The sequence below is a fragment of the Hyla sarda genome, chromosome 3 (genome assembly GCF_029499605.1).
Source record: "Hyla sarda isolate aHylSar1 chromosome 3, aHylSar1.hap1, whole genome shotgun sequence".
Lineage (NCBI taxonomy): Eukaryota > Metazoa > Chordata > Amphibia > Anura > Hylidae > Hyla > Hyla sarda.
Genome location: NC_079191.1, coordinates 311,147,758 through 311,162,450, shown reverse-complemented (window position 1 = coordinate 311,162,450; position 14,693 = coordinate 311,147,758). Strand labels below are relative to the sequence as shown.

The 14,693-nt window shown below is 43.6% G+C and overlaps 1 protein-coding gene across 2 annotated transcripts in view; it reads right to left on the bottom strand.

The window, feature by feature from the left end:
• Nucleotides 1–3,802: 3,802 nt before the first annotated feature.
• LOC130362487 (uncharacterized) overlaps nucleotides 3,803–14,693 on the bottom strand; it is a 46,657-nt gene continuing 35,766 nt past the window's right edge. The window contains exons 2-4 of one of the 2 annotated variants that reach the window (XM_056567045.1): nucleotides 10,758–10,849; nucleotides 7,080–8,533; nucleotides 3,803–4,026 (exon numbers count right to left, since the gene is read on the bottom strand). In XM_056567045.1, the coding sequence (XP_056423020.1) occupies nucleotides 4,016–4,026; nucleotides 7,080–8,490 (1,422 nt within the window). In that variant the 5' untranslated portion in view covers nucleotides 8,491–8,533; nucleotides 10,758–10,849 and the 3' untranslated portion in view covers nucleotides 3,803–4,015. Of the gene's footprint in view, nucleotides 4,027–7,079; nucleotides 8,534–10,757; nucleotides 10,974–14,693 lie in introns of those variants that run through there. The other variant, XR_008891443.1, reaches the window with a different exon arrangement.

The window sequence follows — 14,693 nt, the reverse complement described above, 5'->3', positions numbered from 1 at the left end:
TCCAGGATGGCACATCAATGCGAGCTGTGGCAAGAAGGTTTGCTGTGTCTGTCAGCATAGTGTCCAGAGCATGGGGACGCTACCAGGAGATAGACCAGTACATCAGGAGATGTGGAGGAGGCCGTAGGAGGGCAACAACCCAGTAGCAGGACCGTTACCTCTGCCTTTGTGCAAGGAGGAGCAGGAGGAGCACTGCCAGAGCCCTGCAAAATGACCTCCAGCAGGCCACAATTGTGCATGTGTCTACTCAAACGGTCAGAAACAGACTCCATAAGGGTGGTATGAGGGCCCGACGTCCACAGGTGGCAGTTGTGCTTACAGCCCAACACCATGCAGGACGTTTGGCATTTGCCAGAGAACATCAAGATTGTCAAACTCTCCACTGGTGCCCTGTGCTCTTCACAGATGAAAGCAGGTTCACACTGAGCACATGTGACAGAGTCTGGAGATGCTGTGGAGAACATTCTGCTGCCTGCAACATCCTCCAGCATGGATGGTTTGGCGGTGGGTCAGTAATGGTGTGGGGTGGCATTTCTTTGGGGGCCGCACAGCCCTCGATGTGCTGTCTGCCATTAGGAACCAAGATTAGATCCTTAGACCCCTTGTGAGACCATACGCTGGTGCGGTTGGCCCTGGGTTCCTCCTAATGCAAGACAATGCTAGACCTCATGTGGCTGGAGTTTATCAGCAGTTCCTGCAAGAGGAAGACATTGATTCTATGGACTGGACCGACCGTTCCCCAGACCTGAATCCGATTGAGCACATCTGGGACATCATGTCTTGCTCAATCCACCAACGCCACATTGCAACATGGAGTGTCCAGGAGTTGGCGGAAGTTTTAGTCCAGGTCTGGGAGGACATCCCTCAGGAGCATCCCCAGGCGTTGTAGGGAGATCATACAGCACGTGGAGGCCACACACACTACTGAGCCTCATTTTGACTTGTTTTAAGGACATTACATCAAAGTTGGATCAGCCTGTAGTGTGGTTTTCCACTTTGATTCGGAGTGTGACTCCATATCCAGACCTCCATGGGTTGATAAATTTGATTTCCATTGATAATTTTGTGTGATTTTGTTGTCAGCACATTCAGCTATGTAAAGACGAAAGTATTTCATACAATTAATTAATTCATTCAGATCTAGGATGTGTTATCTTAGTGTTCCCTTAATTTTTTTGAGCAGTGTATAAGTATTTCCTTTATATATTCCATTCCTTTTGAATCTACTTCTGGCTTTGGCTCAAAAACTGCAGTGGAAACCAAGCCTTATGTATACCTTTGTACTGTACAGTTTAAACAATATCCATGAGACCTTAGGTGGCAATATATTCTCACTATACTGTACCCTGTCAAATGTCAAACTAGTAGTAGCTTTTTTTTGTGTGTGGATGCAGTCTCATCCATTTTTATTAACCCCTTCATGACCCAGCAATTTTTTTGGCTTATGTTTTCTTCCAATTCTAACTCTAAACTTTATTGTATGGGTCAGTAAGATTCCAATGATACCAAACTTGGATAGTTTTCATTTCATTTTATGGTAGCAGCGAGAATCTGCCGGTTATAATGAGGACCTGACCTACAGGCTTGCCTCATGTCTGGTTACCTGACCCATGACGTACAGGTATGTCATGGGTCGGGAAGGGGCTAAGCAATTGCCAATCCACTAAGCACCAGGAAGGAAGGGTAAGTCCTTGTAATTCCACAGGAACCCATTGGCAGCCCACGATTACATTGCGGAGATGACGATGGGTCCCCTAGACACGAGGGACTACCAGAATTTAATGTTTAAATGCTGTGATCGCTATTGATAACAGCATTTAACCATTTGAATGATGGAAATTTGGAGCGATCTACAATGTATGTCATTACCAGTTGATGTCAGCTGCTGATAGCAGTGGGCATCTGTCGATTATAACATGCCTGCGCCATATTCCCCTCACCAGACCCATTATGTACATGCATGTCATGGGTTGGAAAATGGTTAAGGTAGGATTAGGCTATGCTCACACAGCATATTTTCAGGCTCATAAATATACTTGTATTTAGTATAAAGTGGAGTGTTTTTAAAGGAAAACTGTCACATGTTTTGTCCCGCACTATCCACATTTACCTGTGGATAGTGCGGGAGACGCTGAACAATTTGAGTCCTACCTTGCCCGGATCCGCTGCCCCGTTTGCCCGTTACAGGTCTTTTTCTGTGTATTAAAATTAGCACTTAACTGGCAAAGGCGGGGTTACTGCCTTCAACTGCCACTGTGTTGTAACCGCCGCCCTGCCCGCAGCACCGCCCGGCTAATGAATATTCATATATTGCCTTACTATGTTGTCTCATATCGGCCGAGTCCCGGACACTACTGCGCATGTGCGGGATTTCTCACTACACCCGGAAGCGGTCTTCAGCGCTGCTTCATTCGTCTGGAGCAGCGCTGAAGTAAGGGTGTAGGCAGTTTGAGACTCGGCCGATATGAGACAATATAGTAAGGCAATATATGAATATTCATTAGCCGGGCGGTGCTGCGGGCAGGGCAGCGGTTACAACACAGTGGCAGTTGAAGGCAGTAACCCCACCTTTGCCAGTTAAGTGCTAATTTTAATACACAGAAAAAGACCTGTAACGGGCAAACGGTGCAGCGGATCCGGGCAAGGTAGGACTCAAATTGTTCAGCGTCTCCCGCACTATCCACAGGTACGTGTGGATAGTGCGGGACAGAACATGTGACAGTTTTCCTTTAAGGACACAGGGCATACCTGTACGCCCTGCGCCCAGTCCCTTTCTATAATGCGTCATAGCGGGTCGGGCCCGTCCGACCTGTGGCTATTAGCAGGCGTCACCAATCGGGTGACACGTGCTATTAACCCTTTAGATGCGGTGATCAAAGTCGGTCGCCGCGTCTAAAGTTACAAAGGTGCACTCCTGACAGCTCAGTTGGGCAGATCGGGACCAGCGCCGTGTCCCGATCAGCTAGGACGCACAAGGAGGGTCACTTACCTGCCTCCTCAACGTCCGATCACTGAATGACTGCTCCGAGCCTGAGATCAAGGCAGGAGTAGTCAAGCGGTGGTAACACTGATCAATGCTATGCTATGGCATAGCATTGATCAGTGTAACAGATCAGTGTATTGCATGTTATGGGGGCTATAACATTGCAAAGAAAAAGTTAAAACAAAGTTAATAAATATGATTTATCTCCTCCCCTAATAAAAGTTTAAATAAACAAAATAAAAACAAAAACATATGTGGTATCACCGCATGCGTAAATGTCTGAACTATAAAAATATATAGTTAATTAAACCGCACGGTCAATGGCGTACGCGCAAAAAAAATCCAAAGTCCAAAATAGCGTATTTTTGGTCACTTTTTATACCATAAAAAAATGAATAAAAAGGCAATCAAAAAGTCCGATCAAAACAAAAATGGTACCGGTAAAAACTTCAGATCACGGGGCAAAAAATGACTCCTCATATTGCCCCGCACGTGGTAAAAAAAAAAAAAAAGTTATAGTGGTCAGAAAATGACAATTTTAAATGCATAAATTTTTGTGCTTGCAGTTATGATTTTTTCCAGAAGTAAGAGAAAATTGGGAATTTTCCTATCCATTGTGACGGAAAATTTGGATTTTAATAAAGACAAAACGCGAGTATTATGCTTATATGACTTCTTTACTGACACAGCAGCAACCATATATTGTATATAATAAAAGAAAAAACGTTTTACATATGTAATGCATATAACCATGAAACCTAGGACGTAACCTAGTATGCTATATGGATCATCCAATCAGTCCACAGCCCACAGCCCAGGTAATAAAGGTAATCCACACACAGGTATCTTCCTCTTCTTTGCTGTGAACTGGATAATCTGTAGAAGAACTAACTTAGACACGAAAGATAGAACTGAAGACGATGAACATGAAAACTTCTGAAAACAACGAGGGAACGAAGTTCGGAGGCGTTGAAGACGTAGTCTCATCAAATCCACCATACGAAGAGGTTGCAGATGAAGAATACTGATGGGTTATTGTTGCACTATCGGAAATAAAGAACAAAATAGTTATAGGGATGGGTGTATTACAAAAAGGGAGGGATAATACTCGCGTTTTGTCTTTATTAAAATCCAAATTTTCCGTCACAATGGATAGGAAAATTCCCAATTTTAAGGCAAGACAAAACGCTCCTATTATGCTAGTTTAAAGCTAGATATAAAATACAATCATGTGTCTAAAAACATATAAAATATGCATGATAATAACATTATAATAATACCATAGAAACATGAGATTCGGGTCTGAAATAAAAAGTTTTAAAAGTAGACTCGGAGGACCAATTGGCAGCTTTTAGTAAATCTGAAAGGGATGCTCCTGATTGAAAAATTTTTGTAGATACTGCTCCCCTAGTAGAATGAGCACCAAATTTGGTGATGTCAATACCCGCCATTTGCATGGTCTGTCTAACCCATCTAGCAAGTGTGGTTGAGGTAACTGGAGCGTGGGGTTTACAAAAAGAGATAAGTAATTGAGATGAAGAAGAAAGTCTAAGAGATTCCGTTTTAGATTCGTAAGAGTGCAGACAACGGACAACGCATAGTTTATCTTGATATGGAAAAGAGGGGTAGAACACAGATTGAAGGTTGTTTTTTGTACGACGAAAAATAGAGAAAAGAACCCCTTGAGGAGTAAATTGTCTACGTGTTATGTCTAAAGCACGAACGTCGGAAATGCGTTTGATTGAGATAAGGCAAAGGAGAACTGTTTATTTGAAAGATAGGAGTTTAAGAGAAAGAGAATCATTATCCTCCCAGGTGGTGAACATTTGTAGGATAAGATTGACATCCCAAGTTGTTGAATATTTGGGTAAAGGTGGACGTCTGAATCGAATACCCTTAAGTAATTGGCATACTAAAGGATGTTTGCCAATAGGGATGGAGTCAATAGGCGGGTGATTTGATGAGATAGCAGAACGGTAGAGATTTATCGTTCTGTAAGCTTTACCCTCATCAAATGAAAAAGAAAGAAAATTCAAGATATTGGGAATAGATGCATGTAAGGGATCCACATCCCGTTGATTGCACCAACGAATCCATAATCCCCAGGCTGATCTGTAAGCCTTTCTGGTACCCGGGGCCCAGGCATCTGATAATATGTCTCTAGTTGATTGAGAAAATTGGAAGTCAGGTCTGTTTGGCCTGATATCAACCAGGCAACCAGAGGTAGTTGGTTGGATAAGATCAAAGGATGAAAGTTCCCTTGAGGGTCTAGGAGAAGATGAGGGAAAGCTGGTAGAAGACGAGGAAAGTCGATGAGGAGACTTAAAATTTGAGGATACCAGGATTGAGTTGGCCATAGAGGTGTAACTAACACCAGGGTGATTTTCTGAATCAAAACTTGAAATAGAACCCGAGGGATAAGGTTGAAAGGTGGAAAGGCGTAGAGGATCTTCCTCGGCCAAGATTGAAGGAAAGCGTCCACTCCCAGCGCTTCTGGGTCCGGACGCCAACTGAAAAATTGAGGAAGTTGGGTGTTGAGTCGTGATGCAAAGAGATCCAGATGTAAAGGACACCATAAAGAACTGATCCTCTGAAAGACTGGGGGATGAAGTCTCCAGTCGCTGTTGTCTGTAAGATAACGAGAATACCAGTCTGCTATGGAATTGGAAATCCCTGGTATATATTCTGCCTTCAGGACAATATTTTTGTCCAAGCAGAAATGCCAAAAATCTTTGACAAAATCTGCAAGCATTTTGGAATTCGTGCCTCCCAGATGATTGATGTATTGGACAGCAGATATGTTGTCCATCCGAAGGAGGATGCAACAATTTGAGGAATTCTTTGCAAAGCTCTTTAAAGCAAAGAAACCTGCCAGGAGTTCCAGGCAATTTATGTGTAGAGTAGATTCCGAGGGAGACCATTTCCCTCCGGTCGAAAGAGGTCCACAATGAGCGCCCCATCCAGAAAGACTCGCATCGGATTCTATGATTAAATCCGGATTTGGATGGAAGATCGCTTTTCCGTTCCAGGATTCTATGTGGACGAGCCACCAGAGAAGTTCCTCTCTGGCTTCGGAAGATAGACGGATGTCGTCTGAATAACCCAGCCCCTCTCTTAGATGGTGAATTTTCAACCGTTGAAGTGCTCTGTAGTGGAGGGGGGCTGGAAATATAGCTTGAATGGAAGCAGCCAGAAGACCCACTATGCGGGCTATCGTTCTCAGGGAGATCAAGTCCTTGCGAAGAACTTGACGAATCTCCTTCCTGATAGTCTTTAATTTCCTGGATGGAAGACTTAAGGTAGTTGATTGGGTGTTGATCAGAAAACCCAGAAATTCGATTTCTTGTGATGGGATAAGAACTGATTTTTCAAAGTTTATGAGGAAACCCAAATGGGTTAAGAGAGACATAGTCCAATCCGTGTGAAGAGATAGAAGTTCCTTGGATTGAGCCATAAGAAGAATGTCGTCGAGGTATATTATAAGGCGAACCCCGCGACCTCTGAGTAATGCAATCACCGGTTTGAGAAGTTTTGTGAAGCACCAAGGTGCTGATGATAGGCCGAATGGGAGGCAAGTGAACTGCCACCTTTGGTTGTTCCATAGGAACTGAAGGAAAATTTGGGATGAAGGATGGATTGGAACCGTAAGGTAAGCGTCCTTCAGATCTATTTTGGTGAGCCAATCGTCTTTCATTAAAATATCTCTTAGGAGGTGAATTCCCTCCATCTTGAAATGACGATATACAACCAGGTTGTTGAGGGATTTCAGATTGATGACCGGTCTGTGACCGCCATCTTTCTTTTTGACTAAAAAGAGATTGCTGAGATAACCTGTAGAATGATAGGGGATTGGAGTGATTGCGCTTTTTGAGAGGAGATCTTTGATTTCTAGATCTATGAGTTCTTTGTCTGTCATGGAGAATTGGATCGGGTGAGGGAGAGACATTTGAATTGGGGGCGAAACAAATTCTATTTGATAACCCCTGACTGTGTTTAGAATCCAGGAGTCTGATGTAATCATACTCCAATTTGTTAAAAAATGTAGGAGTCTCCCTCCTAATGGGATATGAAGGGAAGAACACTGGACATGTCTTACCTGAAGATGGTCTGGATCGTGGGTAACCCCGTTGTCCTCGTGCGCGCCAAGGTCTGCCCCTGTATGGGAAGAATGGTGTCGGGGTGGGTGTAGTGAAGGAGGGTTGTGGTGGGTTATATGTGGTTCTATATTGGGGTCTATACTGAGTTGAGCGGCTGGAAGAGCGGCCCCTGCCTCTTCCAGCCTTTCCAAAAATCTTCTGAGAGAAGACCTTCTTCATAGAGACCTGTGCCTTACTTAAAGACGAAAACAGGCCCACGTATTTGTTCATTTCTTTTATGAACTCGTCTCCAAAGAGTAATCCTTTAGTAGGATTAGGTGGCTCCGTAGAGGCCAAATTGGTCAACTGCGGGTCTATTTTCATTAGAATAGACCTCTTTCTCTCTGTAGAGAGAGCGGCATTGGCATTGCCGAATAAGCATATGGCTCTTTGAGCCCATCCCTTCAGAGTTTCGGTATCCACCGAAGTATTTGAGTTAGAAGCCAGTTCTGCCAAATTGAGAATTTTGGTTAATGGACCTAGCAGGTCCATAAGTTTGTCCTGGCAAGCCTTGAAGCTACGGTCGATCCCTTTCTTTGGATTCTTTCCCGTCTTAAATAAAAATTTATTGAGTAAAGGGTCCAACTCAGGGGTGGCCGAAGAATTATGCGGGAGAGATGGGCGGGGGCACTCTGACTTTAATTTGCTCCTAGAAGCCTTGTCCAGAGATTTAAATACCCACATAGCCAGATATTCAGCTACCTTAGGTTCAAGTAACCATTCCCCTGACCGAGGGTGATAAATCAATGAGGGATCGAAAAAGGGGTCATTAGAATCACCTGTTTTGGTGTCGTCCTGCAGAGCAGGGTCGTCATGGTCTGAGCCACCTTCCTCAGAGATATATAAAATATCGTCCACATCCTCAATGTCTGAGTGATCAGAATCTTCAGATGAGGACTCTCTAAAGGAGTCTGGTTTGGATCTAAAGTCCACTTTTTTCCCTTTAGAGGAGTGAGCCTCTTCTAGGGTGGAAGAAGTATTATCTGACTGGTTAATTCCCCTTATAGGGACGGAGTCATTTGCCTGTGATTTGGAGGGGGCATGAGATTCTAAAGTGTATCTAGTAGGTTTGGAATAAGGATCAACAGACAAATGTCGTCTCTTTGATTTGGACTTTCCAGGTCCTTTAAAGCCCTTAGCCAGTTCAGAGACTGATTCTTTGGGCGACCAGTATTGGTCAGATGGAGTTCGGGGTGGTAAATCTGAGGGGTTTTGAAGGGTGGCACGTGCCAAAACCAGGTTCATGGATTTTGTGATTGTGTCTTGTAAGGTGACAATCGCTGCTTGAACCGATTTGGACACAGATGCGTCCACCATTGCTTGAATACGATCCTGTGAAGGATCAGATACAGTTTTATTTTCCTCAGACATGTTGAGAATAAAGAGAATGTAGGTATACAATGAGAGAAATATACTGTGAGAAAGGGTGAAGGAAAAAACAATAATGTTGAATAATATCCACCAGTATATTAATTAATTAAATAAATAATTATCAAGCAGTTGTAAATTGAGAAAAAATTTATTAACTAATATATACGTATGCCCATATGTATATATACCTATATACAAACCTACACACATACATACATATATACACTTGTATTTATGGCAAAGTCAATTGGTTATGGAGGGGTAATACGCTGAGGAAAAAGTTTTTTCCCCCAGCTTGTAATATATATTACAGCCACTAGATGGCAGTCTAACACAGTAGGTGAGAAACTAGAAAGAAATTTTTTTTTAAAATGGAAAGTGAAAAGGATACAAAGTATAATGGCGAACAGTTGTGAGGTAACAATGTAACGCTAAGTCACTGTGCGCTGCTACTCGCTCCGTCGCTCTGAGGAGAATGACGGAAATCTCGTTCACCCTGACAGGAGATCACCTCACTGCCGGGTATCGCGAGATTTCGCGAGAGACGCGCTCGAGCGGCACCTAAGATGGCGGCGGCTATGCGAAGAATAGGAAAGGCGCAAGCCGAGGGAACTAACAGGGGACAAAGCCGGGATGAAGGTGACCAGATGTAGAGAACGGGGGTTAGAGGAAAAACCCCCAGCGGTAAGTATATGTATCAATTTAGAAGAAGGCTAATGCTGAAACATTATACTGTTGAGTATATAATATGAAAGCAAGGAAGAAAATGGCGGAATTACAGTATATGAAAAAATTGTCTTGAAAAAGACAATTATATGTATGAACTGAAAGAAGATTATAGCAAAATAAAATGAATGAAATAAATTAATTAAATTAAATAATAATTAAATAATAAAATAAATTAAATTAAGAAGTAATGAAAAATAATAATTTTTTAATAATGAAATATTAGAGCAAATTTGAAAAAGTGAGGCACAAAATATTTTTTAAATAACAGAGAGTACTTATCTGAACTGCTGAGCAGCAAAGAAGAGGAAGATACCTGTGTGTGGATTACCTTTATTACCTGGGCTGTGGACTGATTTCATGGTTATATGCATTACATATGTAAAACGTTTTTTCTTTTATTATATATAATATATGGTTGCTGCTGTGTCAGTAAAGAAGTCATATAAGCATAATAGGAGCGTTTTGTCTTGCCTTAAAATCAAACCTATCATTTTAATCATATGGACCTACAAAATAAATATATGGTGTCATTTTTACTGAAAAGTGCACTGCGTGGAATCTGAAGCTCCCATAAGTTACAAAATGGCATTTGTTTCCAATTTTGCCGCAAAAATATTTCTTTTCTGGGTTTGCTGTAAATTTTGTGGTGAAATGATTGATGTCATTACAAAGTACAATTGGTGGCGCAAACAAAGTACAATTGATAGGTGCAAAATTCAAAGCGTTATGATTATAAGAAGATGATGAGGAAAAAACTAAAGTGGAAAAACCCATGGTCCTTAAAGGGGTACTCCGGTGAAAACCTTTTTTCTTTTAAATCAACTGGTGGCAGAAAGTTAAACATATTTGTAAATTACTTCCATTAAAAAAATCTTAATCCTTCCTGTACATATTAGCTGCTGAATACTACAGAGGAAATTCTTTTCTTTTTGGAATGCTCTCTGATGACATCACGAGCACAGTTCTCTCTGCTGACGTTATTATAATAATAATAACGCTTTATTTATTGTTGTCCTTAGTGGGATTTGAACCCAAGTCCCCAGCACTGCAAAGCAACATTGCTAACCACTGAGCCACCATGCTGCCCTTAGCATACATCTGCTATGCATCTGCTATGCAGGGTTGCTAAAATGGACAGAGATGTCAGCAGAGAGCACTGTGCTCGTGATGTCATCAGTGTTCCATAAAGAAAGGAATTTCCTCTGTAGCATTCAGCAGCTAATAAGTACTGGAAGGATTAAGATTTTTAATAGAAGTAATTTACAAATATGTTTAACTTTCTGCCACCAGTTGATTTAAAAGAAAAAAAGGTTTTCACCGTTTCCCCTTTAAGGGGTTAAGCATGCTTTTACTTTATAGGAGTGTTTCTTGCCATTTTTGTGTTTTACAAGTGTTTTTTGCACTTTCTAGGAGAATGTGCAAATATGTGCCAAAAACTGTGTAATTTGTGGTGTCATTCAACCGTTTAACACCTTAAAATCTATGTGTCAATGCTGTATTTATCTGACAATTACTTTCTTTTGAAAAAATGGAAATACCTTTTCAGTCCATGGATGTATGCATCACGATTTCCTGGATAAAAGCATTACATCAGGCATGGCTTCTAGAGCAGTTTCTATCCTTTTGTCACCTGGTAAAAATAAAAACACACACCCAATAGTCTTATTGTTGCATATTAATCTTCATATTATCATCAATGAAAATATTTTTGAACTTTTATCATTCTACTATGCCCAACATGCTTTCTTGGGTAACAGACAACAACCTGGACTGTGTGAGAGAAAAAGTGGAAGAGATTTTCCCACAACAACCAATCACAGCTCAGCTGACAAGCTCTGGTAAAGTGAAAGCTGAGCGGTGATTGGTTGCTATGGGAAAATCACTCCACTTCTCTCACACAGTCTGATAAATCTGGGCATTAGCGGAGATTTACCAAGACCTGTGTAGAGGCAAAGTTGCCCATAGCAACCAATCAGCTCACTTCTTTCATTTTCATGTAATGCAATATGATTGGCTGCTCTGGGCAACTTTGCCTCTCCACAGGTTTTGATAAATCTCCCCTATTGTGAGTAATCTCCCTGGTCATAGACCTACTGTCCTTGGGGATAAAACACAATTAGGTATTAACTTTTTTGAAGAGGTTTTCCACATCAAGGGGGGTCCTGGTTCATAGAAAATTTTAGAGGTTCCTGTGTATGTCATGCTTGTTTTAGCTGATGTTGCAGCCAGGAGTTTGGATCTAAGCTGGTTTGCAATTTCACACTGAAATTATTCTTTGTTGCGTGTGGCATTTAATCACTGCACCTGGCCATTTATTAGATTGCTAAAGCTGGAGTTCTCCCAGGTGAACTCATTAGATTCATAGGTGGATTGAGGTCAATTTTGATGCATGTTCTTATTTAATGTGTATTTTACCATGAGGCAAAATGATTTGTCCTATAATCACAATTGAGGTGTATTATGAAGATTACATTTTTTTTTTAGCCTATATTAACAAGTAAAATTTTATGGCAGACAGGAGGCTCGTATCAAATGCATTATCCTTCTTTATTCAGCCCAATAGCAGAAAGAAATGCAATGAAATGTAATAACCAAGAAAAAAGAGAGGGGAGTGTTGGTCACCTAGTAACCATCTACGCCCCCTCCACATTCCGACCAATCCTCTTCCATCTAAGTCCATATTAACCAAGTCCAGCTCCACCTCCTCCTCTTTCTTTCTGCTCAATAGCAGTGTTAACATCAGATAAGTATTTAATCCAGATCTCAACGTTTTATGTTCTATCATATGATTTTCTCTTTTGTGCTATTTAACCCGGTGTAGATACTTCATACACCGGGCCTTTTCTACATCTTTTTTCCCCTATTTTTATGGTTTTTTTTTCCTTGTACTTTATCTCTAGACGTATCCGCCCTCCCTGGCGTTCATACACTGTTTTCTCATGTTTTGTCCCCTTTCCGGCCCCTGCCGGTGTTCCGTGCCTTTCCTTCGCTATTCGCACCCATTACCTGTTGTTTTCGGGCCGTCGCCATTGCGGTGACGTCGGCTTTCTTCTCCTCTCTTCGTCTCCGCCCTCTCATCTCGCTCCCTGCGCGCTTCTCGTACACGCTACGTCAGCGCGTCACGTGAGCACGCAGGGTCTCGCGAGAAGACGCGGCTCGGCCTCCCACAGTGTGTTAGAACACTGGGTACGGCCGGGAGTCGCGCAGGGCTCCGTGGCATACTACGGCTACTGGAAGCGCTCTGATAGATGCGCTGACAGTGCCGCGATCCTGCCGTGTTGCTGACGTACAGCTGTCTGTGACAGCTGTATCAGTAACCCTCAGGTTACGGAGCGGACTGCGCCTGTTTCTTCCTTCCAATACATACAATTATACTATATACATATATACCTTGCCTTATACAAGTACTTACTGTGGCCTACCCCACCTTTTTTCTCTTTACAGACCTGATCACTATTGTGCTCCATGATGGATAATAAATTGGATATGACCCTGGGGGATGGCCCCATTCCTGCTCATACTGTTCATACTGACACTATGTCCGCTGCTGAAATTCACCAGCTAGTGAACAATTCAATTGCATCCGCTCTCACGTCCGCCATGGCGGTCATGAATGACAACATTTCCAAATCCATCTCATTGGCGGTATCTCAATCCCGCAATGACATTGCAGTGGTTTCTGCAGGTCCGCCGTCCGCGGCGACCGTACCTAATCCGGCTTCTGAACCTCAGAAGTCCGGTAAGTCTGAGAGGAAACGCCACCACTGCTCGGACGCCATGACCTCTCCCACACCATTGCTGACGGTGGGAGATGGACAAAATATTTCAGGCGGCCCTTCTCATTCGGGCGCCAACCCGAAATCGGGTTTAAGACCCTCCACCCGGGAGGAAGACTATGATGTACGGGCGACACGCTCTGCTAAGCGGTCAAAACCCGATTCATTCATTGAAGAATCGGAGGCGGAGTCTGAGGCAGATTATGAGGTGTCTTTACCCTCTTCTATCGAAGGCGATGAAGAGGAGGTAGGTGATATGGAGGAGTGCGACCCCACCGGGTCTGCTACTGCTACGGGCAATCCACACGCCATATTGGACTCCCTGGGGGTACCATTTTTTGACCCGGACGACATTAAACATCCCAGGTCTGGGGAATGGTCCCCGCTGCCGCAGGTGGCTAAATATGTGGAGGCGTGGCTGCGGAAACCTTTAGATCGCAGTAACCGCAGCAAGTTGCGATCGGAATGTCCGCGTCCTTCAGTGGCCAACAAGGTCGCGGCTACTCCTGAACTGGACCCGATTCTTATTAAATACTTGCTAAAATCTGGTAAAAACCCGAAGAAGGGTCTGGACAGATCCTTCATGTCCGTACAGGACAAATTGTTGGACATCCTGGGACCGCTTACCAAAATTCTCAACATGGCTGAGCATGCGGTGGCAACAGGCGGCTTGGTGGACGCGGGTGTCCTCAGGAACTGGGCCTTGAGGGCCACGTGTCTGTTGGGCAATGCGAACTCAGCGATGTCCGCTGAGCGGCGTCGCTCGATACTGATGAGGCTGGACCCGCAGCTGACACATTTAGCTACCGAAGAGCCGGGCCCATCTGCTGAGGGCCTCCTGTTTGGAGACTCTCTGATCAAAAACATCAATAAATTCGTAGGATTGTTCTCCAGCCTAGATAAGGCGCAATCCTCGTTGAAAAAATCCGCTAAGGTTTTCGGCAAAGCCGGAAGGGGCAAGGGTCGACCTTCCGGCAGAGGTGCTTATTTTCGACCCTATGCTAGACCCACCGTCCAGTATGTGCAGGACAGACCTCAACCTCAGGCGGCCCCTGCACCCGTGCCAACCAACCCCTTTTACCCAACCCGAGGAAGGCCCTGGAGGGCACGTGGTACTTCCAGAGGTTTCTCCAGAGGCAGGACCACAGGTGGGTTGGACTGTACAGAGTGTTTGTTCGGCCCCAGTGGGGGGCAGACTACGATATTTTTTCCACCACTGGTCCATGATTTCTACAGACCCTTGGGTGCTGCAAGTGGTATCGGGTTACATGATAGATTTCATGTCAGAACCGGTCCAATCAAGGTGGCCGACGAATCTTTGCTTCTCAGAGGCAGACAGGACTCTGATAAACCAAGAGGTCACGGACTTGCTAGACAAAAAGGCCATTGTCCGGGTGTCTATGGACAAACCGGGCTTCCTCAGCAATCTCTTCTTGGTGAAGAAGAAAGACGGAGGCCACAGGCCCGTCATAAATCTGAGGGATCTAAACGAGTATGTGTCGTATCGCCACTTCAAGATGGAGGGCATACATCTGCTCAGAGACTCTCTTCTTCCAAACGATTGGCTGGCAAAGATCGATTTGAAAGACGCGTACCTCACGGTACCAATTCACCCTTCTTCCCAGCAGTATCTCCAATTCCTCTGGGACGACGGGAAGTGGGAATTCACCTGTCTTCCGTTCGGCCTCTCATCCGCCC